Source organism: Lissotriton vulgaris, chromosome 10 (genome assembly GCF_964263255.1).
Source record: "Lissotriton vulgaris chromosome 10, aLisVul1.2, whole genome shotgun sequence".
Taxonomy (NCBI): Eukaryota; Metazoa; Chordata; class Amphibia; order Caudata; family Salamandridae; genus Lissotriton; species Lissotriton vulgaris.
The window spans coordinates 47,799,265-47,826,485 of NC_141698.1; the positions used below are offsets into that span (position 1 = coordinate 47,799,265).

The 27,221-nt window shown below is 43.0% G+C and overlaps 1 protein-coding gene across 2 annotated transcripts; it reads right to left on the reverse strand.

Annotated features, from left to right (window-relative positions):
• On the reverse strand, positions 1-26,997 carry LOC147684571 (metalloproteinase inhibitor 1-like). 2 transcript variants are annotated; one of them, XM_086940410.1, is made up of 6 exons: positions 26,860-26,997; positions 22,600-22,767; positions 13,371-13,459; positions 12,556-12,670; positions 7,693-7,814; positions 1-718 (listed from the first exon to the last, which is right to left on the reverse strand). In XM_086940410.1, the coding sequence occupies exons 2-6, from the start codon at positions 22,721-22,723 to the stop codon at positions 569-571; spliced, it is 600 nt and encodes a 199-aa protein (XP_086796536.1). In that variant the 5' UTR covers positions 22,724-22,767; positions 26,860-26,997; the 3' UTR covers positions 1-568. The 2 variants fall into 2 exon arrangements, with proteins under 2 accessions (XP_086796536.1, XP_086796537.1); XM_086940411.1 differs by having other exon boundaries at positions 26,851-26,916.
• Positions 26,998-27,221: the final 224 nt, after the last annotated feature.

Here is a 27,221-nt window from a genome sequence, read left to right on the forward strand (position 1 = left end):
CTGGTTTTAAAAAATATATTTTTATTAAGCAGTTAATTGTGAACCACAGATCATTCATAACAATTATAGCAAAATCTCTATAGGCCGCACGCAGGGGGCCCAAAAATAGACAAATAGCAGTGTACAACCCGTTCTCAGTCTCTTAGGGTGACTCCTTACATAGGGGCTGGAACTGTTAAGTATTTGATATGCTTCCCCTCAGGCTTTCAACCTAACCTTGATTCTTCCTCTTGCCCATGTGATGGGAAATCTGGACAATCTTTTCTGCATCTATTATTTTTCTGTGCTTTTAATCTTATGTATACAAAGCTTATTTTACTGCCCCTATTTAAGAGGGACTCTAGTAAAGATTATTGGGAAACATTTATTTAATTGGTGAGATGCTAAAACTCTGGCTTGGATCAAGTCCTCCAGGACCGACTTTGGAGAACCCTGCTCTACAGGCTACTCTACAGGCAACGCTACTTATTTGGTTCAGTATTTGTCACCCACAGGGTGGATGGAAGAGACGGGGTTCAATTAATCCACTGGTTCTTATTAGTGAGACTGCCTCTCTGGTACACTAGTCCTACTCAATGTTCTTCCAAATGCAGGTGGTGCTGTTGATGGGGGCACAGACCTGGGTATTCAGCTTGTTTTGAGCATCACCACCTGTATATTCCTCTAATGTGCATGTCTTCGGTGCCGTTGGACAAGGCTGGGAATAACAGAGGCGGATCTGAAGAAGAAAATAAAATAATAAATACGCTGTTTGCCATGAAGATATGAAAACATAGCTTCCAGGTGTGTTAATGTTTTCAAATGTACATTTCGAAAAAAGTGATGCATTTTAGTAAAATATACTTTATTTGCTGGTTCAGGAAGGAGGTCTAACCCAAGAGAACACCATTCGGCTTCCTGAACGAAGGGGCTTTGCCGAAGATGATGACCTCAGTTTTTGCAGCGTTCAGTTTAAGACAATTGTTGTCCATCCAATTGCTTACATTGCTCATGTACGTTCTAAATGCAGAGCCTAAGTTACTCTCAGGTTTCGCTCGTGACACCACAATTGGAGTGTCATCGGCGTATGATGCTAAAGAAAAGCATGATTTTTTAAAAAGTGAAGCAAACAGCCTGATGTAAATATAGAACAATGTCAGGCTCAGTACCGAGCTCTGAGGGACTCCACAGGGCAGGGAAAAGGCCTGGATATAATTTTGCCCAACGCCATGCTTTGTTGCCTATTGGCTAGAAAGGATTGGAGGAGACGTAGTGCTGTATCCTCTATCCTCAAAGTATGCATATGACCAACCAGAATCTCATGGTTGACCGTATCAAACGCCACGGACAAGTCCAACAGAATCAGAGCAGCAGTCCCCGCCCTTATCAAGCGTTTAACGGATATCTTTGGTGGCTACCACCAAGGCAAATTCTGTGCTAAAGTTTTCCCTGAACCCGTATTGGTTATCAACCTGTAAACAATTTTCTTTAATGTTCTCTGATAGCTGTTCATTTATTACTTTTTCCACCAACTTGGCGGCAAAGGGAAGTCTAGAAACAGAACAATATTTATTCAGATCCAGAGCATTGAGATAATCCTTTTTTAGCAGAGACAGGACAGAGGCAGATTTTTAATGTGAAGTGAAAACACCCACCACAAGCATTGTATTGAAAATTTGCCTCAGATGTTGTGCCACTTGTGCTGGAATCATATGCATTAGCTTTGGAGGGCAAGGGTCTTGCTGGGCACCAGATTTGATTAATGGGATTAGATTCATAAGTTGTTCCTTAAACAGAAAATTGAAGGTAGAAAATCTGTTTTGACCTAATGCCACGTTCAGGATTAACCCTTCCGGCTGTATGGGTGTCCTACCCGCGGCAAATTTGTGGAAGATGTTTGCTACTTTTTCTTGAAAGAAGTCGGCAAGGGCATCACAATACCAATAACCCAAACTAGATTTCGCTCAAGGTGTTAAGTAATCGATAATATCACTTCATTGGCCCAGTTAGGAAAAAAAGCAGACATACAGAAAATAACGCTATACTCCTGTTTTGTGGATAATTCCACAGTGTTTGATAAGGTTAACCAACAAAGGCTGTGGAGTAAATTGACAGCATGGGAAATTGATCAAAATCTTTTGAATGTTATTATTGGCCTGCATTTTGAAACATGGCTTCAGGTGAAATTGGCTCAAGACAATACACTGTCGCCAAAAATGGATGCCACAAATGGTGTTAAGCAGGCTGTATGTTTGCACTGCTGTTGTTTTCTCTCTAAATTTCAGACATAGATTTGGCGCTAAGTTTCGATATGGGTGTGGCACCTAAATAAGGAGGTAAATAGATACCATACCTAGTATATGCGGACGACTTAGTAATTTTGTCCCTAACTCTGAACGCATTCCAGTACCAACTGAATCAACTACATACCTATAATACAGTGAATGGTTTGATAGCCATTTTGTCAAAAACAAAAATTGTGACTTTGGACAGTCAATAAAACCTAAAAAATGGACAATAGGAGAAAATTTAATTGAGGTAGTGGTACAATACAACTATCTCTGCGTAATCTTTGGCAACAAGCTATCATGGTCAAGCCATAAAGTTAGTAAAAATGTAAAATCAACTGCTATTACTAAATCAATTTCGAGATTTATGAAAATGTTTGCAGGAAATGCTATTGATCCAACACTGAAAGCATTACAAATGAAAATGTTTCCGTACTTATTATATGCATCTCCAGTAATAAATAAGAAAGTCATTCTTGATCTTGAGAAATGCTTTATGAAATGTGTATGCACCATACTTCATCTGCGATAGGCAACTCCACATTGTACCATAAGATTGGAATTTGCTCTAAAATCTCTGAAACTGTTGCATAAGCGAAGTTGTGTGAACTGCATTATTGATTGTGCCATGGCTGATCGATGCACATTGAAACATCTAATATTTGAAGAACTCTGGAGCAAAAAAGTCAGAGATTTACAACTATATAGTATGATGATGGAAATAGGATCTTATGATCTGCCTGATATACAGGAGAGGGGGCGAATGACCAGAGATGGGCAGAAAAATCTAATATGTAATACGCTAACTACAAAGCAGTGGAATTTAGATCTTCCACAAGCTGGGAAGCATAAACAAATGGACCTAGTAATTGATATATACACCATACAGGCTCAAGAATACTTGGGATGGAATCTACCCAGTTACATAAAACGGAAATACTTAAGGTGTAGACAATTTTACATACCAATAGGTGAGTTTGAAGGGACTTGGAACCAGGCCCTTTAAGGTATACAAGCATGTCTGATTTGTGGAATGGGTAAGGAAACTCTTGAACATTTAATATGCGTCTGCCCAAAGCTGCTGCCCATACGGAGGATATATTTACGTCCCTTGTTTAATAAAGTTAAAATAAGAACAACTGCAGAGGCCGTACAATACTGTTTTAGGCTCAAAGAGGACCGTGCAGTTATAAAGGCTGTACTGTTCTTAGAGCATGCCTTTAAAGCATTATTTGATTAGACGACTTTTTGACTTTATATATATATATACTTATATATATATATATATATATATATATATATATATATATATATATATATATATATATATATATAAATAAATATATATGTGTAAATACGCAATTATTAAATATGTCCTTTGTATAGGAAATTTAAATCACTGAAATTATTTTATTTTTATATGCTCGCATTTTTTTCTGTTTTATTGTAATCAAATGATTAATACAATAAAGTATTTTATTCACTCTAGCAAAAAGGGCATCACACATTTTTTTATTAATTACTGCTGGATTGGGATTGGCTGGTACTAACAATTTTTTTATGACTTGAAAGAAACTTTTATTTGCATCACATGCTAAGTTTATCTGCTCAGAGTAATAGGAAGTTTTCACAGCTAAAATAAATATTTTATGTTCAGCTAATTAATTTTTGTAGATGGTTCTTTCTTCAACCTCATAATTTTTTCTCCATGTCTGTTCTAGCCTGCGCCAGTCCCGTCCCAATGTCCTAGGGGTCTCATTGTACAATGGCTGGGAGACTTTCTTTGTCGTCATTTTTTCTTTGACTGGGGCTAAGATGTCAAAAAACGAGATTTACCAGAGCAAAAAGTTTTCAACACTCTGCTCCAGGTTGTCAGCTGATTGCCAGGATGTGGTTGTAAGGATGGCTTTCAGTTCAGCCAGCTGAATTGTATGCCAGGCTCTACATGGGACTTGTGCTACATCTCTGTGCAAAGAGGTTTTCTGTGTCTTTATCTGCCAATTAATTGCCCAGTGGTCAGACCAGGTAAGAGGGAGAGATGGTAATATATTAATGGATGAAGGATTTGAAAAAATCCCATCTAGCATATGCCCAGCCCTGTGCATCGGACCTCTAGAGATTGAGGATAGTCCGAGCTCATTCATAGTGTTGATCAGCTTTGTAGAGTCTGAGTCAGTCTCATTTTCCAGATGGAAGGTGTAATCTCCCAGCACTAAGAAGTAGGAATGGAGGATAGGTAATTCGAGGATTGTGTGAAGCTTTTCTACAAAGCCGCATCTAGGTCCCGGTGGATGTAAATTAACAGGCCCTAAAGGGCTTCATGTTGAGGGGTTGCACCGAGAATCCTAGGACCTCAAAGCCAGGAGATGTTGATGGCTAGAAAGAAACTTTAAAATGGTTTTGATTAAAAACAGCCAGCGCTGCTCCCTTTATTGTTTACCTATCAAGCCGATGAATGGCAAATCCGGGGGGGCTGGCCGCAACAATTTCTAGGCCAGAATTGAAATCTGCCCATGTTTCAGTTACAAACACAATATCTGCGTGCTGCGCCTGAACTAAACCGGAAAGCTCTAGGTGATGCTTCACTAGGGACCTTGTATTTAAGAGCATACTTGTAATATTTGTGTATGTGGGGCCAGCATTTTTGCTGTTCTGCTGATCCGGTACCTCAGTATGAGCTGAGTATATTGCCAATTTGGATCTTGAGCACCTCGAATGTAAGACGTGATGGAGTGTGGTCAGGGAGGAAGCATTGGACATAATGTGAGGGGGGCAGTTATCGCGGAGACTCAGTGCTAATAAGACTTCTCATGAATGCCTGATGTTCCTCACTGAGTCTGGAGTTGTCTGACCAGGGGGATAGGCGCTGGGCGCGATCCAGGCACAGACAGATGCAGACGGGCTTGCCTTATGCGCCCCAGCCATGCACCTGCTGCTAACATCAGCTGCGCGTCGGCACCATCCTCCATTTTTATGCTCAGAGGAAATGAAGCCTGAGAGGGAGACTCCCAAGATGGCATCCGAAGAATGGCACACCGAAAGCAAGTATACCAACCAGTCCTCCCTCCACTCAATCAGCATGGTGCTGCAGTGGATCGGGGAGAAATTGGGGCAAGCAGCTAGCCCTGGTAGCCTGTAAGTCCTGAGAATGAGTAAATAGCCCCTATGGCTATGTTTATAGCAGCCACTAGTTACCTCAACCACAAACACCCAGAGAAGAGAGTGGAGCGATAAACAATATATTTTTTAATTGATTAAAATGTGTATTTAGATCAGTGAGCAAGTGGCAAAGGAGAATAAAATTATCTTCAATCCCATTTAGGCGCCTATTCACCTTTGGGGATGAGAGTACATTGCATATTCCTTTTTGTGTGTGGGAACTTGTCAGTAGGTCTCACCCAGTGACCATTTCCTCTGCAAACCACTGTGACAGGAGCTATTTATTGCACCCGAAGGGGCACTGTAGTATTAGAGAAGGTACTGTAGCTGCTTGTGCAGCCCATTCTGTAATGCAGATAGTACCAGCACACATAGACTACAAGTGCCATTATAAGAGGATGTTCCCTCGAGGGAAACAAGGTGCTCCTCCGCCTGAGTTATATGATGGATGCGCAACAGAGAGTTAGGCAATACGCGGTCGCTCATCAGGCTGGGATAAGATGGATGTGGGCGCAGAGACAAAGAGGCCATCAGAGGCACCATACTGAGCACCACAAAGAGGGACTTATGCCCAGGGTAAACATTATGTGCTCTATAGTGTTTTTGAGGCTGCAATTTACACCTAGGGGAAAGTTATGCCCTAATGAGTAAGTCAAGAAAAAGGCCTTGGAATTGTGGTATGCCACTCCACATGTAGTGTTCGGGTTTGAGCTTCCTAAAACAGCCAAGTTTCTTGGATTATCTCTGCTATGGAGTGGTCAGATATCATGGTTATTTGCTGTTTCTGAGCTTTCATTAACCAATGAACCGGGTGTGAAAAGTGTCAGAGCTTTTGTGGGTGGATCCTGCACCATATACGGATGGCCTTTAACGATGAACTGAATAGAAGGCCCAATTTACGGCATACCTCTTTTCAGAAAACAAAACATCTCACACCATATTCTAACTCATTCACAGCTCATAAAACAGCAAAACACTGCAACCAGATTGCAGGGACAAATCATCTTGTTCTACACTCTTTCGTTGATCTTGTGGTTACTTTGATGACCTCCATAGAGGACGGGATAGTAACAATTCTCTCCTTCTGATGTTTCTTCATAACTGTCCTTAATCCATGAGGGTGGATCCTCACAGAGTCTGGACGGTAGAGGGAAGACTCAGACACTGAATAATGCAGATTCCCAGTAAGCAATGAGGCTGAGAGTGGGGCTTGGGATAGGAGGAAGCCTCAGGACTGCCACCGTGGAAGGGACACCTGCAGTCATCAGGGCTTCAGATCTGATTTGTCCTCAATATCCCAGATTGTGGGTTTAGGAGTCGAAGCAGGTGACTTGGATGACATGATAGGTAGAGATGGGAGCAGGAAGTGACTGTAAGGGCGCGAGACCGGAGAAAGACAGAAAGTGCATGGGAGAAGACAGCGGCTGGTAGGACATGGAGCAGGGAGTGACAGGAAGGGAATGAGAGCAGGGAGTGACTGGCACAGTATGATAGCAGTAAGTGATTGATAAGGCATGAGGGCAGGAGGAGACTGGCAGGGCATGAATGGGTAGCTATTAGGGTACAAGAGTAATAGTTTCCTTAGGGTTTGCAAGCAGGTCTGGTGGGGTGATCGCAGGGCGACGAGTTAGAGGAAGGAGCCGCGGACGGCCTGATGATCACAACTGGGGCAATTGCTGCAAGGCAGGATCTTTACATTTCCCAAACAATATGTTTTGAGATTTTATTTAATATCAGAGAAGAGTGGGAATGTGAAAATGGCGATTACTATGAATTGCATCACCGTTTGCACCTGAATGGCATGACACAGGTAGTTGTTGCCACTGTATACTCTTCAAGTGTGCTGCCAATTTATAAGTCTACAGAATCAAGTAGCGCTTGCTCAGAAGATACATGCGCACACGCAAGGTGTATAATGGTAATGCAGGCTGGAGATAACGCAAACATTGATTTAACTCAATTCAGAATCAGTGCGTTTACTGTACGCCATCTAAACACGCAGCAAGAGTGGTTGGGCGGGGTGTGTTTGGGGGGCCATTTGACAGACGAGGAGGAGGAAAAATTTACAAAAATAATTTTCCCTAGTCGTCGTCTGTCGATTCCCCTCACATGTCTCTTACCTGCACGGGCTGCACCGGTGTGAATCCATTATCCAATTCCTCTTCATGTTGTGTCCACTAGTCACTCTGCCCCACTCCCTGGTGGAACTCTCTTTTCCACCTTACTTAGCAGCACGAAGAGGACCCAGCGCCTCAGGCATACTTACTTCACAAGTACATCCTTGGTTGTAGGCCCCCTCGACGCCCTTCTTCTTCTCAATGGACAGCTGGCTCCATGAGGCAATGTAGGTGCAACCTCTCACAGAGACGCCGCTGGCAGTGACGGAAGCTGCTCATGGACAGTGGAGAAAGGAACAAATTTCAATTAGCATTTGCTGCGTACCCTCTCGTACTACAGTGCATCATTTGAAGAACCTTCGTTTCGCACAGTATTTTAGATTCAAGGTGGGATTAGGTAGATTAAGGCGAATTTCAGGGAAATACCATGATACATTGATTACAATGAATTGTACTAAGCTCCTGCATTATCTGGGAAGGCTCTTCCAGCATGTGTGGATGGACATCTAGATTTATAGGGACAGTTTCTGAAAGTCCCAGAGGGACCGGCTTAGATTGATGGTCAATAACTGTGGAGGAGACAATTGCAAAGTTGGTGATGCCAATGTACCTACTCAGCCTCCAACTCGTCACCCTCCAGTGCAGTGCTTAATTTGAGCTGGTGTTTTCCGGATGCTCAGCACCAGCATGCAATTGTCAATACCGGCACTTGTGACGGTCTGCCACAAGGTGGCTCTGTCTCAGATGACCACAACACTAGTCAATTATTAATTGAATATACATTAAATGACTATTACCTGTCGTCCAAGCCATTCTTATAGCTTTGGGGGGCTGTATTAGTCTGAATTGTAACACTTGTAGGAGTGTGATGGTTAGCAGTTTTGTTGTTACTATTACTGGCAGCTTGGCAGGGGCAATGTGTACTGCAAGCTGCAGTGGGTTAGTGACGAGAGCCCTGGCACTTATTTTATTACAAATTAAGCACTGCTTCAGTGAGGACCAATACTCCCAGGAACTCTGACTCTGTAATCTGGCAGGAGAAAAGAGCAGATTACATTCCACACTTATGGAGGCAATGACCACACAAACAACCACACACGTCAATGTACTTAAAAAACACCCAGCTCACACAAGGTAAATACAATGAGGATAATGGAGCCCACCTATTGTCCTTTCTGTCTAAAATGTACTGATACTCTCAACTTTATCCTTGGGGTTTGTTCAACCTTGACTCTGATTTATAGTCACAAATATTTTTTGTAGTTATGTATTAACTCTCAGACCAACTCCAATGACCTAAAGGCAGAAACAGTGCAAGAATGTGTGCTAATACAGTCAAAGATTGGACTGCAAGCAATCCCAAGTCTGCACTCTTACGAAGGCTGCTGCAAAGGCGAGGAGAAGGCAGAGTGAGGGGTAAATTTACTAAGATTTTGCACCGTATTTCAATAGATACAAAATCTTTTCTTCCTAATTTACTATGTAGTGTACAACTTGTCTTGCGCTGGAAATTTACTTAAAAAGTAATGCAAAGCAATGCAAAGTGCAGCTTTGTGTTACTTAAAACTAAGGGGCTGGTGCACAGGCGTTCCCATTCAACCACCCATGGTTCTTGATGCAAAACCCTATCTAATAAAAAAAAGTGGACAGGGTTTTGTATACCACCAGCCATTTCAAATAGGCGCTATCAGGGAGAAGTGCTTTTATTTCTCCTTTCTTGACCGACTTTGCATGTGTGCTGCTCTATACAGCCCACATACAAAGTTTTAAAAGTTTTAAAATGAGTCTAAGTATATTATTTTGTACTGGAAGTGTATCCTTCCAGCACAAATCTTATCCTAGGCTCATGCAGACACCCTTGAATAATGGTGCACAGGCGTGCACGTTGGGCCCTGCCAGTGCTATTAGAGGGAATGAGAGTGCCACATCTCCTTTGCGAGCACTATTTTTGCATTTGGGATTCATCATCCCAATTGCAAAAATCGCAATTCTAAAAATCGCTAAATTGCGAATATTTGCATTTAAGGAATCTCAATTTGAGATTCCTTAAATGCAATTCATGAACCATTTTAAAATTGCGAATTCGCAATCTGGGGCTGCTATTTACCGCGAAAGTCTAACTACGTGGTAAATAGCGAAAACGTAGAAAAATGCACTTTAGTGCATTTTTTTAAGTTGTATGTTACGCACACACATGTCCTTTGGACATGTGTGTGCGCAACACCAGTGTATATTACCATTTCAGGGGTGCTACAGGGTGTCCTTTGGACACCCTGGCACCCTTGAAATCGCTTCCTTATTTGCGATTCGCTATTGGCTAATCGCAAATAAGGAATGACTCCCCATTAATTCCTATGGCCTTTAGGCCCATAGGAATGAATGGGGAGTTAATCCTTATTTGCGATTAGCAATTAGCGAATCGCAAATAAGGAAGCTGTAGAAATCGCAATAAATATTGCGATTTCTACATGAATCCCGTTTTGCGAGTCTTTAATAGCGATTCCTTAAAAATCGCTATTAAGGACTCGCAAAACATGACAATGATGAATCTGGGGGTTTAATCCTTGCTACAGAACAGGAGTTTACCCATTTGCTGCAAACTTGAAACAGGCCTGTAGTTTTACATTTTTACTGTGTCAGAGGTGATGGTGACTGCATTCAGGTCTGGGTGGATATTTACCAGCCACAGGAAGTAGGTATTTAAGTCAGTGCAGGAACAAGAAGGTGTCCTTAAAGATTCTCGAAGGACGGCAATCAAGGCAACACCCTTGTTTTACAGTCCTGTCTGCCTGTACTGACAAAATGTGGGTCTGACAATCACTTTGTCAAAAAAAATTAGCAGGGTAGGGTTTGTCACACTTCATATTTAGTCCAGCATCTTTTTGTCTTATTTTAGATTACAAAGTTAATAATGTGGCTGCCTGCCAGAATGGATGATTTGATTTACATGACAAGTTCAAAGTTACTTAAATGTTTTCGAGGTTTCTGTGGGGGGGGGCATGAAACAAATGCTAAATAGATACCACAACATTCTCTTATCCCCTTAATATTAAGAGATTTATGGAACTTGCAGTACCACATTTCTGTAAAACAGCCTTTTTGCTTGATTTTGGGATAGAAATTATGAATGGAAATGGAAAATTGGACAGTGACTAAAAAAGCCCAAAAGGGTTTACCTTTCCTGGTCATGTAGAATTCAGATATGTGCATCAAAATTCCCTGTTATATTTCAATTCTTAAGGGCCATGTCTCATTTACAATGTTTTGATTCATATGGCACAATAAATAAATACATATTCAAAGTTACTAAACTATTTGACTCTATCATACAGCTTAAAACTAATTTTGACACAGACCATTACTTAGGATATTTGAAAAAAACATGTTTTATGGTAGGAGAAGGCAGGGATACACATTGCAAGCAAGCAGGCTAAGATTCTTTAGCAAATGAAAATGAGCAGGGATGTGTTCTAAACATTTTTTGCTGATCTTCAATTAAAGGGCTCTGAAGAAAGGATCACCTCTGTGGTGCGAAGCAATTTCTCAAGGTGCTGAGCATTGTGGGGTTAAAGCATAGTGAGCACAGAAATTACTGTTTTCCTCAAGTGTACAAGTGGCTTAGCTACCATGTCCCTCCAGGTAGATTTGCTGATTGCTAAATGTGTGCATCTGACTCACCCAGGGTCCTGAGGTTGAGCAGTCAAGGCTTAATTCATTATTGCAATTGTAAATTGTATTTATATAGTGTTTATTATACCTGAGGCGGGGTTGAAGCACTTTACAATGAATAGCACTCAACTTAGAAACCCAAGGTTAGAGGAGAGAAGCTAGTAAATCACTAAAAAGTGGTTCTGGTGTTAACCTGGGCTGCTATGGGAATTCACAAGGGCATATTATCAAGCCCATTATCGCCGCTTTAGCGGCAGTTTCCTGCCGATAAAAGCAGCGATAATGTATTGCCCTTAATTGATAATATTTGCCCAATGTTTCTCAATAACTCCATATGCCAGGCAGAATGTTACAACTGTAACAAGTGCACTATGACATGTCTGTGTCCCATGTTATCAATTGTTCTTTCTCAAGCGGGCGGGAAGCTGAGTCTGCTGTGCCATGGCATCTGAGAAGTAAACGCGTATTACTAACCAACAATAATGCATGTTTGGATGTGAAGGCACAGATCTGGTCTTGTGCTTACTGTGTAAGCTTTAGTGAACCAGACTTAGTAACAGAGGGACAACTCTAGAGGTGAAGACTTTGCTCTCCAAACCATCTCAAATCCTGACAAATTTCTCAATTTCATAAAGGAGTAGGCAGTCTTTACAGAATATTGTATGCATGTAAGTATATGGTGTTTATATTGAGCAAACTTAGTCAAAGGACAGCATAGCTCTGTAAGTGGGATATGTTTTGGTTGTTAAATAATTGTATACAGCAGCATTGACAAACCATGTATCTTCCCTTCTTTGTTGCATATTTACATGAATACCAGTGAGACCGCTCGTGGCGCTTACCACGCATAGTGCAGACAACATTTTGCATCTCAGAATCCAGGTGTCACCAGTTCTTGCATCTGATGTCTTCAAATAAAATCCTTTTGAGCTTTGCTGTTTCAAGTGTCTAGAAACCTTGTTGAAAGTGATCACTGTGTAACACATCCCTTATGATTATCAAAACACATCCCTTATGATGAGCAACAAGCAAGTATTTTTTCACATGAGAGTGTGTGCCATGGGGTCATTGGGTCAGGGGGCTCGCATAATGCATATACAGGTTTGGAGGAAGTGGTATAGGCAGCTCAAGGGGGTATGTTCAAAAGTGGATGAAGTAGGGTGGAGGCTCACCTAGTGCACGGACATATTTGTAGGAAGTGGGGGGCTCAAGTACTGAATGTACTACTACCACAGTGACTGTCTATTGGACGCAGTGATACTATAGCATGATGAATGCCTATCCCCCCCCACTTGAAATGCATAAAGATGTCTTTTCCACAAACAACCCCAGAGATGGCTCACCTACGATCAGGTAATCCTTGTTGAACTCAGCGGAAGGATGAGTGTAGTCACAAGAGGATCCAGACTGCGCATCGATGAACGTCAGTGTTTCCAGTGCCTTGTCACCTCTGAGGACCTAGCATAAGATGTGAATAAAAATGTGTGGCATTAGGAGACCATCAAGATTAAATAAGCTGTTACCTCCTGACAACTGAGCTGAAGTGACCCAGGGACAGACCTTTACCCTACTGTCTTTTTTCACTGGGATTATAGAGACAGGTGAACAAGTGAAGATCCCTTGAGAAAAAAGGTAATGTGTGCTAAACTGCTGGTGAGGGGTCAACAGTACTCTATGCACTTTAGACTATAAATGGTGGAGGATTTTTAAATAAAATATATTATTTTAACTTAACAGTAAATAAAAACTTCCAGCTCCATCCAAGCAGCCCCATTCCCAACAAACATAATGCAATTTGAATAGCCCCGCTATACTGCAAAAAAGCAAATAGGAGGCTGTTGAGAGGCTAAGGTGGGAACAAGGGCCAACTCCATGAAATGATTGGAGGCAAAATGATCTATGATGTCACCTCCACTACCGCTGGCATTTTAATGATTCAGCATGACATAGACTTCCTAGGGTTAAAAACCCAGATCTTTAAGGAGGGAGGGCAGGTGGCAACCTGGCCACTAAAGTCCAATGATTCTATTAGAAGAGGCATAACTTTAGGTGTCAAATCTGCTTCCCTTTTGTAAATCCCCCAAGCAGAGCCCTTCTCCCAAAACCACTTTAATGCCTCCTTCCCACTATGAATTCTGGGAAAGAAAAAAGTATTTACCTCTTTGACTTTAACTTTGTAGCCCTTTTGCACGCCCTGTGAGTCAGGCGCAGGCCTTGTAGCGGGTTCAAGGAACTTGACTTTGAGGACTGTCAGATAAAACACAGATGATTAGCACCAAATGACAGCACCAAAGAAAATGGTTATTCATTTAAAGAAAAGCCCACCCAAGGGGCTAGTGAATAGAGATGTCCCCTAGCTTTGTTTCTGGTTGTGTGTGTCATTGAGGGGCAGTTGTAGAACTTACCCAACATGGATTCAGGATGATTGGATTCATGAAGATTATTCACACCCTATTTAGCCCAATTCACAAAGGTAAAAATGCATGTGTAGATGTAGTCATGTGTAAATCTACTACAGCACCTAGGTGTAAGTCAACACTTTTTTTTATGTTCACCATTTCAGCATGAAGATTTACATATTTGTGCATATTTACATTTCTGCTCCCCTCAAGTTAGGGAGTAGAACACTGAAGATTGAATTTCTAAGTGACTAGCAACATTTCACAAGTAGGATGAGAGCTTCATCACTAGGGTGGGGATCTCCATATGGTGAAATGTATGGATAAATAATAAAGTTTATGAAATACAAACAATATTAAAACTATATTATCGTAAATTACAAATGTACTTTAAATTAAAATAATTATTGAATTAGAACTAGCAAAATTCAAAAGTGACAATTAAGGAAAAACACTTTTCATGCTATGAAATGCAAATTATTTTTGGGTACGATGAGCAAGTTGATGCCTTAATCTGTGATTGCATATGAGGTCTGCTAAGCATGGGCATATATCTCCAAATTCCCCAAATCAGAATCTGCCAGGCTCAACACCAGTCATTTCACCCAACCCCAAGTCCCTTTTGAATGTCTCTATTCCTAGCAACCTTAGATTGAGCCCCTAACTTGTTCCCTTCCCAAGACAGGTAAATCATCACCTGTTTAAATCATATCTTCCCAATATGTATCCTCCTCCCCATTGAAAAGGCATTATTATTCTGTTGGGCTTGTTGTACTCCCTGAAGATTTGTCTGATGTTGCATGAGACAGTAGTGCATATCTCACTGTGAAATACCAAACATATGCATGCATTCAACAAAGGAGCACAGACATCACAACCATCATTGCATTCACTTTATCAGGGAAACACATGTATCTTTTCTCCTCTTAGAATGGAAAACTCCGCACTTACTGCTCCTCTCTCTGATTGCACAGGAAAAGAGGATGCTCCACTGAAGAAGTATGAATCCAACCATAACAAGAATAGCCTTATGGTAGTGGCCAGAGACTGATGCCAATCGCAAACTATGCAGTCAGTGCCCCATACATTTTTTGTCCATACTTAATTTCAAGTTGTTGGTTACCACCTAGTTTGCCGGAATTGATGGATAGCACCTGGCTCATCAGGCAAAGTGTAAGACTTGTGGGCCATTTTCTCCCCCTCACTCCTGAATCACTTCCTTCCTCCTAGGTACATTCAACATGCCTTAAACTTCTCTAATTAGAACTGCCTGATAAGTGTTCCCACTCTATATGGAAAAAGACTGTCAGAATCTGGGACCGTTGACAAGCAAACATGAAACCCAAGTCTCTAAGAGATAGCTGGCAAATTTTGAGAAAAGGTAGGGAGAGAGTGATCACTGTATCAGATCCCTCCCTTTCTCTGAATTCCATTCCCTTTGTCTGGAATCATCCTTTTCTGACTCAGATTTCAATGTCTAGAGTTTAGTTTAACCCTTAAGAGCACAATCCTACAGGAATTTCCTCTACCTAGATTTTAAAACAATTGCAAGAACAACCCTTGAATATTTGATATCTATTTAGGTAAATTCTTCAGTATTATTTTTTAACCATGTTGAACATGGGCTTCCTAAGGTAATTACCCTAGAATGTTTTTCATTTGGTCGTCCTTGTCCTTGCCTACCCTCTGTTCACAACCCCAAAACTCTGAACACATTCTCACTGTACTGCAGTGGGAAGCACATGATTATGGAAGTGTCGTCCATGGGAGTGCCCTACAAAAAGGTACACCACGTACCCAGGGCGGTTACGCACTGGTGAGTAGTGGAACGTGGTATTGACCGTGCCCCACTCGACTCGCCTGTCGATCATGTCTTATCCTCAGGTTTGCTTCTCCACTGGTGATCCAACCCTGAGAAGGTTTCCCCTACTGTGAGCATGCCTAGGGGGGAAGCTTAGGGTAGGTGAGTGGCCAGGTAGGGACACAGCATGTCTTCTGCCAAACAGGGGAGAACACCTAAGTGGATTCCCCCTTCATCAGAGGTCTGTTCTCCTCAATGGGACACCTTGTGAGGTTCCGGAGGCCTCTTTGTGGCCATAGGGCACAGAGCACTGAGAGTGTGAAATGGATTACCTGCCGTTCATTCCAAGTAATGAGTGCACTAGCACCAGTGATGTGTCCAGCTTGTGCAGGTTGGTCAATGCACTCACACCAGTGATGTTTATAGACCCTAGCCAGCATCCTGCCATGGCAGCCGGTGTGCATGTTGGCACCAAGGATGTGCCTAGCAGCTGTCTGTACTACTACGGCGGGCCTGACAATGCAGGCTCATCAAGGACACTCGTGAGAATTAGGCCCCCAGGCTAGCACTGCAGGCCAGTGTGGGTACTCGTTCTCTTGTATGGCCTTAGGGGTCTGGGCACTATCCCACTGTAGGGTAATATGAAAGTGCACTTCTAACATGTGTTATGAAGATGTGCGGACATGGTGTTCTTAAATGTGGGTCAGGCTTGACATTGTGGGCTGGGAGTTATCAGTTGCTTCGCTGGTGCTGCTTAAGTATGTGTCCTCTTTCACGGACCACACATTTAAAGATGTGTCCAACCTGCCCTGGAAAGTTTGTGATAGCACCATTGCAGGTGTACTCGTCCTGCCTTGGCACATCCACTGGCCACCCTGAAGGGACCTCTCTCTTCCACTCAGAGTGGAAGATTAAGGGTTGGGCAGGTACTCATGTGTGTTCTCTGCCCAGGTGGTAGGGAATACCCATGTGTGTTACCCTACCGCAGAGGCTTGCTCTTCCCTTGAGTTAGTATGGGGAATGGGCCAACCGTATGCCAAGGTGCAATAGTGGATTGAAGTGACGCAGCCTCATGATGATTCCTATCACTGGATTTGTAATGCCAAACCCCTTCCAGGGGTAACGGCGAACTTGACATAACTTGCGTAGAAATGTCACTTATAAGAACATGGATTTTTCTCTGCTGTCAACACCGGAGGCCGGGGGGACAGATCCGGGTATTCTTCAGCGACCAACATAAAACACTGGGCATGCAATTGAAATGGCCTGCCTGAGCCATTTTCTGGTCTAGCGGAATATATGAGGGGCAAGGACTGTGACACTTGGCCTCCGGAGCCAGATCACAGCCCCCATAAAGATAGAGATCTGCATTCCGCTGCCTCATGGCAGAAGGACAGAATTTTAGAGGACGCCTCCGTGGTTCAAAGGGATACCCTATGACCCTTCCCCCAACTTCAAATGCCTACTTTGGTATAAATATGAGCTGCCGCCCAACCGCAAGGGAGAAATCTATTTGTGGAGGATGCAGGACTAGAGAACCTGCTCTGCGTGGTGCACATTGCCAGATGACTCTGTTTTGCACATGGGGGAGTGCTGCCCTTAGAAAGGACTATGTGCCCTTCCTGAATAATGGCTGACCTGGGCCCCTGAAGTGGGATCCCCAAGAACCAGTTCGCAGGTCTCTTGTTCTCAAAGAGGTCTCAGGTACATCAAAGATCTCCTATGAGGGACCCACACTATCTACCGGTGACATCTGGAGGACAGTGCTCTCTCAAGTGCCCATCACATGCTGAGTTCCAACGGACAATGCAGCATGACCTTGGACCTAAAGAATCGTGCGTGGAGACCAGAGCGCCAGGTGTGGAGCTCAAGAAGATGCCCTCATCTAAAGCAAAGTGGTTCCTGTACTGCAGGAAACTCAACAGGCATAGGTGTCTTGTTAGTGGTGAGTGGATTCACGGGTTGCAGGATCCAAAGTGTTCCACTTTGTTCACTGTGCTACATATCTCCCGTGCGCCACGCTGACTGCATGCTCATTATGTGCGGTGGCTGATTCACTGGTTGCTTATCCTCGAGATGGGGACCATAACCATTGCAGTGCCTCATTCTTCCTCGTGGGAAATTGCTGGAATTATACCTGTGTGTGTGACCGGAATTGTTTGGTGCAACCAATATCATGTGCCGGTCATAGTGCCTCACTTCCATGGAGCTACGAAATTTGAAACTCAACTTCGTGTGACCTGAAGTACTTGATCTCAATGTGCACCAGACTGTGTGCCCAGATTGACTGGTCACAACCCTGATCAAGTGTACTGGCGGGGTGCCTACTCAAGCCGAGAGGCTCCCCTATATGCTGCTCCCCATTCATTCCTTGTTACTTTCCTGGTTCCATCACGGTGGACCAACTGCCCTTTCCCTACATGGCCCTCCTGATGACTTTTGGGGCCAGGTAGGAGTGAGAATGAGTGACTGGACTGGAGGAAAGCTTCTAGGGAAGTCTGGAGCGGGTCAAGAGACTGTGTGGCTCCCATATGCTTTACAGAACTGGGCTGAAGCCAGAAGGATCTGGTGTACCCCTGTTTATAACTGATTGTTGCTCTCGGCCCATTTCTGCTTCACGATTTATAGACCCCCTTTGATTACGTCTTCGTCTTGTTTACTCTTACTAGCGGCAGTGTGTGAAGTGGCGTAGCATTGAGTGGTGTTGCGTTGAATGGCATTGTGTTGGGGTGAGTGAAGTGGCATGTAGTAGAGTAGAGTGGAGTTCCGTAGAGTGTTGTGCAGTTGTATGGGGTAGATTGGAGTTGGGTAGAGTAGAATGGCATTGCATTGAGTGGGCTGCAGTTGTGTAGAGCAGCTTTGCACAGAGTGGCAAGGCATAGCGTTGAGCAGAGTGGCATTGCATGGAGTGGAGACATTTTGCATGGAGTGTTGTGGCGTTGAGTGGCTTTGTGTGGAGTTGCACAGCGTTGCAAAGATTGTGGAGTGGTGTAGAGTGGAGTGGCATTGACATTGACTGGAATTGCGTTGCATAGAGTGGCGTGGTGTAGAGTAGGGTAGAGTTGAGCGGCTTGGTGTAGAGTGGAGTGCAGTTGTGTGGATTGGACATGGAATACTTCTGAGTCAGAGAACTGTTGGCAGAAGTGTGGCGGATCTTGAACACCTACCTATCCACCATGGCTATGTCTCAAATCAAAGTTTTTTCTGGCGTGCATTAATACAAGTTTTTAGTCTGGCTTACTCCCATTACCCACCTATAAATTCTTCATAATAGACAAACTTTCCTCTTAAAGTCCCACGGAGGGACGGCCATGGCTTTCCTCTCATGCGCAGCCGAACAAGTCATCACAGCTTTGTGGGGCTAAGATCCTGGTTGAATAAACTATGGGATCTACTTGAAATGGAGAACATTTTTGCACCCTAGACCACTAGCTAGATCAGTTTGATAAAGTTTGGGCCCTTTTATATCATTCCAGGTCAAAGACTTTAGGGAGCCTATGTCCTCGAGATATTTGAAAATTCTGCATATAACCCGAAGGAACACTCCGGGACCCCAGTAAGCACAGAACGACTCATCTCTCATCTAAGAGACTGTTGGAGGTTATTTCACACACAAGATCGGATTGGCCTGTGAACAGTGTAGGACTTGGACTGAGTTAACAAATCTACCACAATTCAGAATGGGAGCGCAGGGTTCTTCTGGGCTACCATGTTTAGGTTTGGTTTACTTTTTTCCTAGTTGAATTGCATCCCTTCTAGGGCTCTTAACAGCGGTTAGATGTAGGTACGTGTAAGTAAGTGATTTACAAAAAATAAAAATAAAAGAAGAGTTAAATCTTATAAAGTGTTCATTTAGGATCTCCCACAGAAATGCCTTTTTAGAATGGACCTCATCATAGCCACAGTAAATCACAACATCAGGAGTGTTAGCAGATATGCCTGTCAGTCCAAATTCCAACCGCAGTGCTTGGATAGTGACTGAGGGACCCAGATCAAATCTTGAGCAATATATCCCCTTTTGCTTTGTGTTAAAACACACACACGCACACACACACACACATGCACACACACACATTCAACCCACACGGCATATGTTTTAGTACATAGAGCAGTGTGACAAGAGTGTTTACCTTTTAGGTTTAAATTCAGTGCTTCAAGTGCCTATCAGTGGCGGTTCCTCCGCTAAGGCAGAAGAGTGTCGACTCACCATCATCGGGCAGCAAAAGAAAGGAGAAAATAAAATGATAATAACGTAAAGTTATTATAATTTTATTGTGTTCTGCTACGGCAGCATGTTTGAGGGGGCAGGGCTGCAGAGCAGGGAAGGAGTGGTCACTAGCACCACCTTGTACAGACAATGAACATTAGCGTAGCTTGGCTAATTTGTGTAGATATGCCTATGACGGGTCAACATTTATTTACTGTAGTTTGAAATGTACCAGCTCCTGCACATAAATGCAATTCACATTTAATGCATCCATCTGAAAGTGCTTTAGCCTGATATATTTAATAGGGAACCAATCAGACTGCAAAGTCAGAACTGGCAAAAAGCGTAAGGAGCATAAGAGAAGGCCTCTTTGCAATCACTGCCTCGCCTACAAACACAAGGGCTGCAAAATATAAATAGTGTTTCTCATTCAGTGGCATTTCCCACCTGAAGGCATTTCAGATATGCACTTTTTTCATTTATTTAAATTGGACCTGCAAACATAAATATATAGGATTTATTTTGACACCCACGCACCACAGACAGCATTTGTTAAAGCATCCCATCTACTTGGCCCCAATACTCTTACCAGCAGCCGCAACATAGTTCTGTACCACTCTCGGGCCTGGTTGATAAAGGCGCCTCTTCCCAGGTGTTTATTTACGCTTGTTCATGAGTCAGCAACGCTCCTACAACTGTTTTGATCAACTGAGCTGGCTGCTACTAAGTGTCACTGTCTGACAGCTAATTAACAGAGTACAGCCATCCACAACAAGGCAGCGACGAAAAAAAGAGATATCCCGCTTAGATTTCTCTTAATCTTGTTTATGTGACAAATGCCCAATTATGCAGTAATGCAGAAACTTTACTAAAACTGCGTTACCCTAACGCAACTTGCGTGACACTTGGCAGGACCTGGGAGGGGGTTTGGGAGCATAATTATTGACTGATTAAAGTGTCAGTGAACAGGTACATAAATCCAAAGAGAATGCAGACCTCATTGTGGTAAACTCTGTGATTTGGCACCATGTGCAGCCCTTTTAACAGATGGGCAATGTGAGACACACCACCTGCTTCCCCCATCTGATTTCCCCCTGACCAATAATCAAGCACTGTGGGATTTTCACAGTATGTTCATGGTATGCTGCTGGTGACTGTTTGCCTTCATGCACTTTGGGAATAAACTGAGGGGTCCAAGTACACATTAGTGGTTTTAATTTCTGTGTGACTGGTCTACGTTGGCAGGCAGTGTATAAATATTTCAGATGTGTGAATGCACAATTTAGGTCAGACTAAAAGTTACCGGTGTATCCATCATGGTATTCCTGGAAATCAAAATGCGTGTGTATTTGATGTGTTTGTTTGCAAGAAATGAATGAATGTAAACATAACAGGCAACAGGAAAAAGTCAGGGTATGTTCCACAAAGTAGGAGCTGACCATGTGATCAAAACAACATGCATTGTATCACAGCGGCTAATCTGGTTCTGCCAGAGAACTGCTGATTGCACGACTTTGGTGGGGAGGTTGCCTCGGAGTAGGGAAACTCTCCGCACGGACAATGCACACATGTTGTGTCGGGGCAATTTACTCTCAGAGGGCACCTGGGACGTACTGGGCCTAGCATGTGGCCTTATATTCGTAAATGAATCTCACGGACACTGGGGAACTGTTGGTGGCTCTGCACGTCGTTGCCAACTGGCGTATGTACGTGCGGAGACCCCTTTTATTAGATAGGTCACGTGGTGGTCACGCTGCACGCATAGTGCGCCACAAGCATAAGTAAGCTGGAACACAACAACACATATCTATTATCTCGGGATCGTACATGAGTGAAGTGGCCCAGCCCCGGTGTGCTCCATTACTGTGTTGACAATGCGTCACACACTGCAGATGCAGAGCTTGGCCGTCCCCAGCCCACTGCAGGCTGCGCGTGCGAGGCGATCCCGACAAAGCCATCGGAGGTCTGTTTACACTGGGTTGGAGAATGCACAGAGAGCACATCAGTAAAACATGATTGCATCTTCATAAGTTATTTACAGAAGGATTCATGCTTCCAGCTGCTCGTAAAACCCAGGGACTTATTAGTCTGTCAGCAGTGATCGCTTTTATCGGCCCTCCAAGATTTGTAAACTTCAACAAAGGAAACCAGAAGGTGTTCCTGCTTCCAGCTACTCCGAAAACCCGGGGACTCATTAGTTTAAAAAGGGAAACCAGACCACATAATGACAGGGAAAGCATCAATGATAGGAAGCATAGAGGACAAGGGGAAATAAATAGACCTTGGTCTTTGAATGCACAACACATGTGAGAAGAGAAGTGCAAGATTTACAGTCCTGTTCACAACAGAGCTCTGTAAACCACGAGCGCTCGTCCTGACTGCTCCAGAGTAAAGAAAAAGTAGTTCCACTAACAAATTCTACAATGGCAGCTGAGGATAGATATTAGTACTAAGGGGCATATTATCGAGGGCCGGTATTAAAATTATCGCCATTTTATCGCCAGGAAACTGCTGATAAAACGGCGATAATGGGCTTGATAATACGCCCTTGTTAATTCCCATAGAAGCCCATGTTCACACCACAAAATCGGCTTCTATGGGAATTAACAAGGGCGTATTATCAAGCCCATTATCGCCGTTTTATCGGCAGTTTCCTGCCAATAAAACAGCGATAATTTTAACACTGGTCCTTGATGATAGGCCCCTTAGTTCCTTCTCTCAGGGAGTGGTAACACAGGGAGTGGCATGACAAATGCATGCCAAGGACAAATGGGGAGAAGGAATATGGTAGAGACGATTGAGGGAGCAAATAGGAAGCCTATAGGTAGGTTGAATCCCACAAAATAGATACAGCATGTCTCGATGAGACATCACTAGCGCTATCAAGCTAAGTCCTAAAATACGTGGAGAGAGAGTGCATTCCTTCGTGTTGTCAAAATAAAAACTATCTCAGAAAAATGAAAGCAATGTGGAAACTTACCAGCACTTGAACTGCAATAAGAGTTCTGTAGGATGAAGGGTAAACATCTGCAGGCTTCTGCAGGGAAAGAAGCTCCCAGGAAAAGCACACCTGCCATTAGTGTGACCCACTTTCTTGTGTCCATGGTTTTTCTGAAGGTCAGCAGATGTAGCTCGCAGGGGCAGTTTTCTAATGAAAAGGAAAATGAGAACCACATTTCAGGTTTTGGGCAAAAGCTGATGTTGGGTATAGCCTGGCTGCTGGTACAGTTTCTGAAGTGTGCTGTCAAAAAACAAGCATTGGCAAAGTCTAAAGGTGTAACATTTTGCACAATAAAGTACTTCAAGTCACTACTGAATGTCACTGTCAAGTCAGAAGCAACAGTTTGAAGTACTCAGCCAGGCTGCAGCCCCTCGAGACATTAGGAGACGAACCACTGAAGTGGGAAGCTACTGCTTCAGAAATCTTCCACAAAAATGAAGAACTCAAAAATTTGCATATACACTTTTGCTGCTCTATTAATTTGTGCTTGTTTTCAGTGGGTGAAATATATATACCAAAAATGGTTCACAGTGTCTCTATTGTACCTTTCAATAACTGTCTTGATTACTCTGAAACACTGTGAAGAAACCCTTATATATACATAGGGACTAGCAGCCACTGGTAAATTCAAGTGCCTTCAAATTTGTTCTTAGCGGACGGTTTAAAAAAAAAGAGATAAAAGTATATGCCATCAAACCCACTGTTGTTTTTAATGAGCAAAGCCTATATTTGAAATACACTGATACAAAAAACCGAAATATCAGATAGCTAAGGAAAGCAATGAATAAAGAAATGTGGTTCAAATAATTTCTGTTTATATACATGTATATATTTTCACTTCATACATTTGGGAAAACCTGAGGCTGGCAAGACATACACAAACCTACAGTAAGTACTGCTACTTGTTACTAAATGTTACTCTTGAGTCAGCTGCAGTACATCAAGTACTAGGTGTGCATCTCAACTTAGACCCAACTACTTAGAGGTAAATGTACTATGATCTAGTGTCAATCTGCACCAATTTTGTGGCATAACCCCAATGCAAAACTATTTTTGGTATTTACTAAGCCATATAAAGCCACTTGTTTTGTTTTTTTAGGACCTTTATGTAGCACGAACTAGACCGAAGATATCAGGTATCAGATCGCTTTACAAGGGCACCAGTTTCGTTACAGATTGGCACAGGGAGATTATGGGCCAGATGTAGGTGGGAGATTTTGGCCATTTACCGACCGGTAAATGGCCATGGAGATGTAGGGGGATAAAAAACATGCATTTTCGGTAATTTTACCGAATCAGTAATTTCACCAATCAGTAAAATTACAGAATCGGTAAAATTACCGATTCTGTATATTTTACCGAATCGGTAAATATACCGGTCGGTAAAATTATCGAAAATGCATGTTTGGTATGTAGGTGCCAATTTTAACATTGACACAGGGCTTTGAAAATCGGTATTTTACCATGCAATACAATTGCATGGTAAAATACCGATTCAGGTGTACATGCACATCTGTGCATGTACACCTGTGCCATGTGGCACACATACATGCCCTTAGGGCATGTATGTGTGCCACATGGCACACAAGCCTAAAACAGGGGTGCCAGAGGGTGTCAAAGTGACACCCCCTGCACCCTTGCAAAATTCGGTATTTACCGATTCGGTAAATACCGAATCGGTATTTGATATTGAATCCTATGGGCTTCAAGGCCCATAGGATTCAATAGGAAATACCGATTCGGTATTTACCGAATCGGTAAATACCGATTTTTTCCGATTCGGTAAAATTTACCGAATTGGTACCTACATTAGAAATACCTACTCTTAACTACCGAATCGGTAAAATTCGGTAATTAAGAGTCGGTATTTCTGATTTTGCTACATCTGGCCTTAAGTATTTTGACCAGAATCACAGGATGTTGAGTGTCGTTAGCGAGCCTTGAGCCCGGTTCCCCAGCTGCGAGGTCGATTGCTCTAGCCATGAGGCTACATCCTCTCCCTAAACTTTGTGTGGTTAAGTAAATACAAAGTAAAGCAAGGCAGCGCAAAGTGCTGTCTTGCGGTGTTTTGCATCTACTAGGTATTATGTGGGTGTAGCATGAGCGTTCCTATGTACTTTGATGCAAAGATTTGGGATTGTGCCAAATGGCATTACGCGCTGCCTGTCACTTGGTGCAGACAACTGCCAGGGATAACATGGGTACCCCCCAAGTGCACCCTCCCAAACCCCCGGGGGCCTGCAATGGCCCCTAAATCCAAACACAACCAGCCTTTCTATGGTGGCATTGCAACATAGGTCCTGTCACTACACACATCCTAATATGGTTGGCAGTGCCTGCTGGGCACCGCCACCATATTAGTGGCCCACACCTGCCCGGCTGGCAATCCGAACAATTGCTGACCAGCCAAAAAGCAGCGGACGGACTTTGCGTCCGCTGCGATACCCCCTCCCATCGTAATATGGTGGGGGTATTTCACATTACGACATCGTAATGGGCCTCTATATTATTGAAAACGATATTAATAACCTTAATATTATAAAAGTCGATATTATTTGCCTTAAAATCGATATCCTTTACAATGATATTCTTGCATTCAATATTTCCATTCCACAATATTTTTCACTTGATATTTGTGTCAGTCTAATTTCTTTTCTCGATATTCTGTCTCTCCACCGCGCTGCAATGATTGTGTTTGTGCAGGAAGGTGTCCCTTACCGCACAAAAACAATCATCTTCACACCGCAGGCACCCTTGAAAAATGATGCAATGGTGCCCGCGCATGGCATGGCAGCCAAGTGTGTGCCAGTGCAAGGGAAAGCAGAGGAATGCATCCTATTGTCGTTAATCCAAACCATCCCTGTGCTTTGAAAATGACACAGCATGACGTATGCAGCTAAATGGCTTGCAGAGCTGCGCTGCGTCCTTTTCTAGCAGATGAGGCCCTAAATGACTCCAGACCTCATGCTACCCCTTATAATGTCAGACCTAGTAGTCTATAATGGGATAACAGTCTCTGAACATTTTCAAATTATTTATCTGCCAGGGCCCCCAACATTTTTGGGATGACACTGATGGTTCTGGCACCATTTACATGTTGCTCATTGGTCCCATGGAATCAGGTCCCTTGGATCACACATTAGTTCCCTTCGAACATGGCAACGGGATAACCATTGGCAACAATGGAAATGCTTGAGATGTCATTAGTACCTCCCAGGTACCATCAGAAGAGGGGGTGCCAGAAAAGGAGAACTTAAAAAACTGGAAGACTCTCACTATGTGAATGGTATTAAAGAGGCCATGAAGCATATTAGAGAATTGGAGATTATTTAGCAACTGGTTTATGGTTAAGTCAAAGAATCAAAAGAAACTGTTATCCAAAGAAGTTTAATGAGATACTTGCTTCGGGGAAACTTGCCTAGACTCTGGACGCCCTAGCCTCCGCTGCTCCCGGCTTAGAATGGACTGCCACATTTAGACATCCTTGACTCCCTGGCAGGGAGGTCTGTGATGAAAGTCCATCTTCTGAGATGACATTGGATTTCATCTCCCTTGTATGACGATAGGCCAGAGGGAAGCATGCAAGAGGTCTGGATTTGTCTTACCTTGACCAAAGTAAACATAATCTCCCTCCAATATAATGATGGGGCTGCCACCCTGGACAGAATCAATAGGATTGCAGAGGGGCGAGGGCTCTCTTTGGAACAGTTTACCTGTTAGAATGATCTTTTATTTAACATGAGGTAAATCAACGTCATACTTAGCCAGAAAAAAATGTAGTTTGTTTGTAATGTTGAGGGAGCAACAGCTGACAAGGGTCAATCTTATAACTATCTGTGGGTTTGGCTCAACTATGGCAAGCCACACTGCTCATTTTAATGTATTGGAAGCAAAATGCCCCTCACACAAGCATGGAGAGGAAAGAAAGCTGCCCGCTGCTCATCTATGGCTGCTTGTCTTAGGATCTTGAAAACAAAATATAGCCCAGCCTTATTCCCTTTTGAGAAAAAGTCAGAACTCGGCTCAACAAAAGTATTTTATTGCTGTTTAAAATCTCTGTTTCTATCACCACAATGCTGTATATGGACTAAATGCCCATTACACTACCCACTACCTTTGAGAGCCATATCATGCAGAGTCACAGATGCAAAGGTCTTTGTTAGTCAGGCCCATGGTGAGGCTAAGAAATTATTCCTCAGTAAAACTCAGAATTGTAGAATATATACTGACCTTCCTTACCTGTGTTTTGACGCTGAGTTCTTGGAGGTGGAGCAGTGTTTGTGTCCTTCCCAGACTTCTCTTGAATTTAAAGGCTTCTCACGTCCTTTTATAAGACAGACAGTGATGAGCAGGTAGGTCAAATGTCTTTCTGTGGGCGAGGTTTCCTGTCAGTACCAGGAAGAGAAAAGTGCCTGGAAGAGAAGTACATGGCGTTCCACGCGAGTGACACATCGCCAAGGTGAATTATGAAACGGGTCAGAAAAAAATCAGTGTGGAAATAAGGTGGTTCACATTTGCATATAATGGATGATGTACATGTCAAGGCATGACAATGAAAAAAAAAACCTTAAGGAAATTCAAAGTGCTGAGGGAAACAGAGT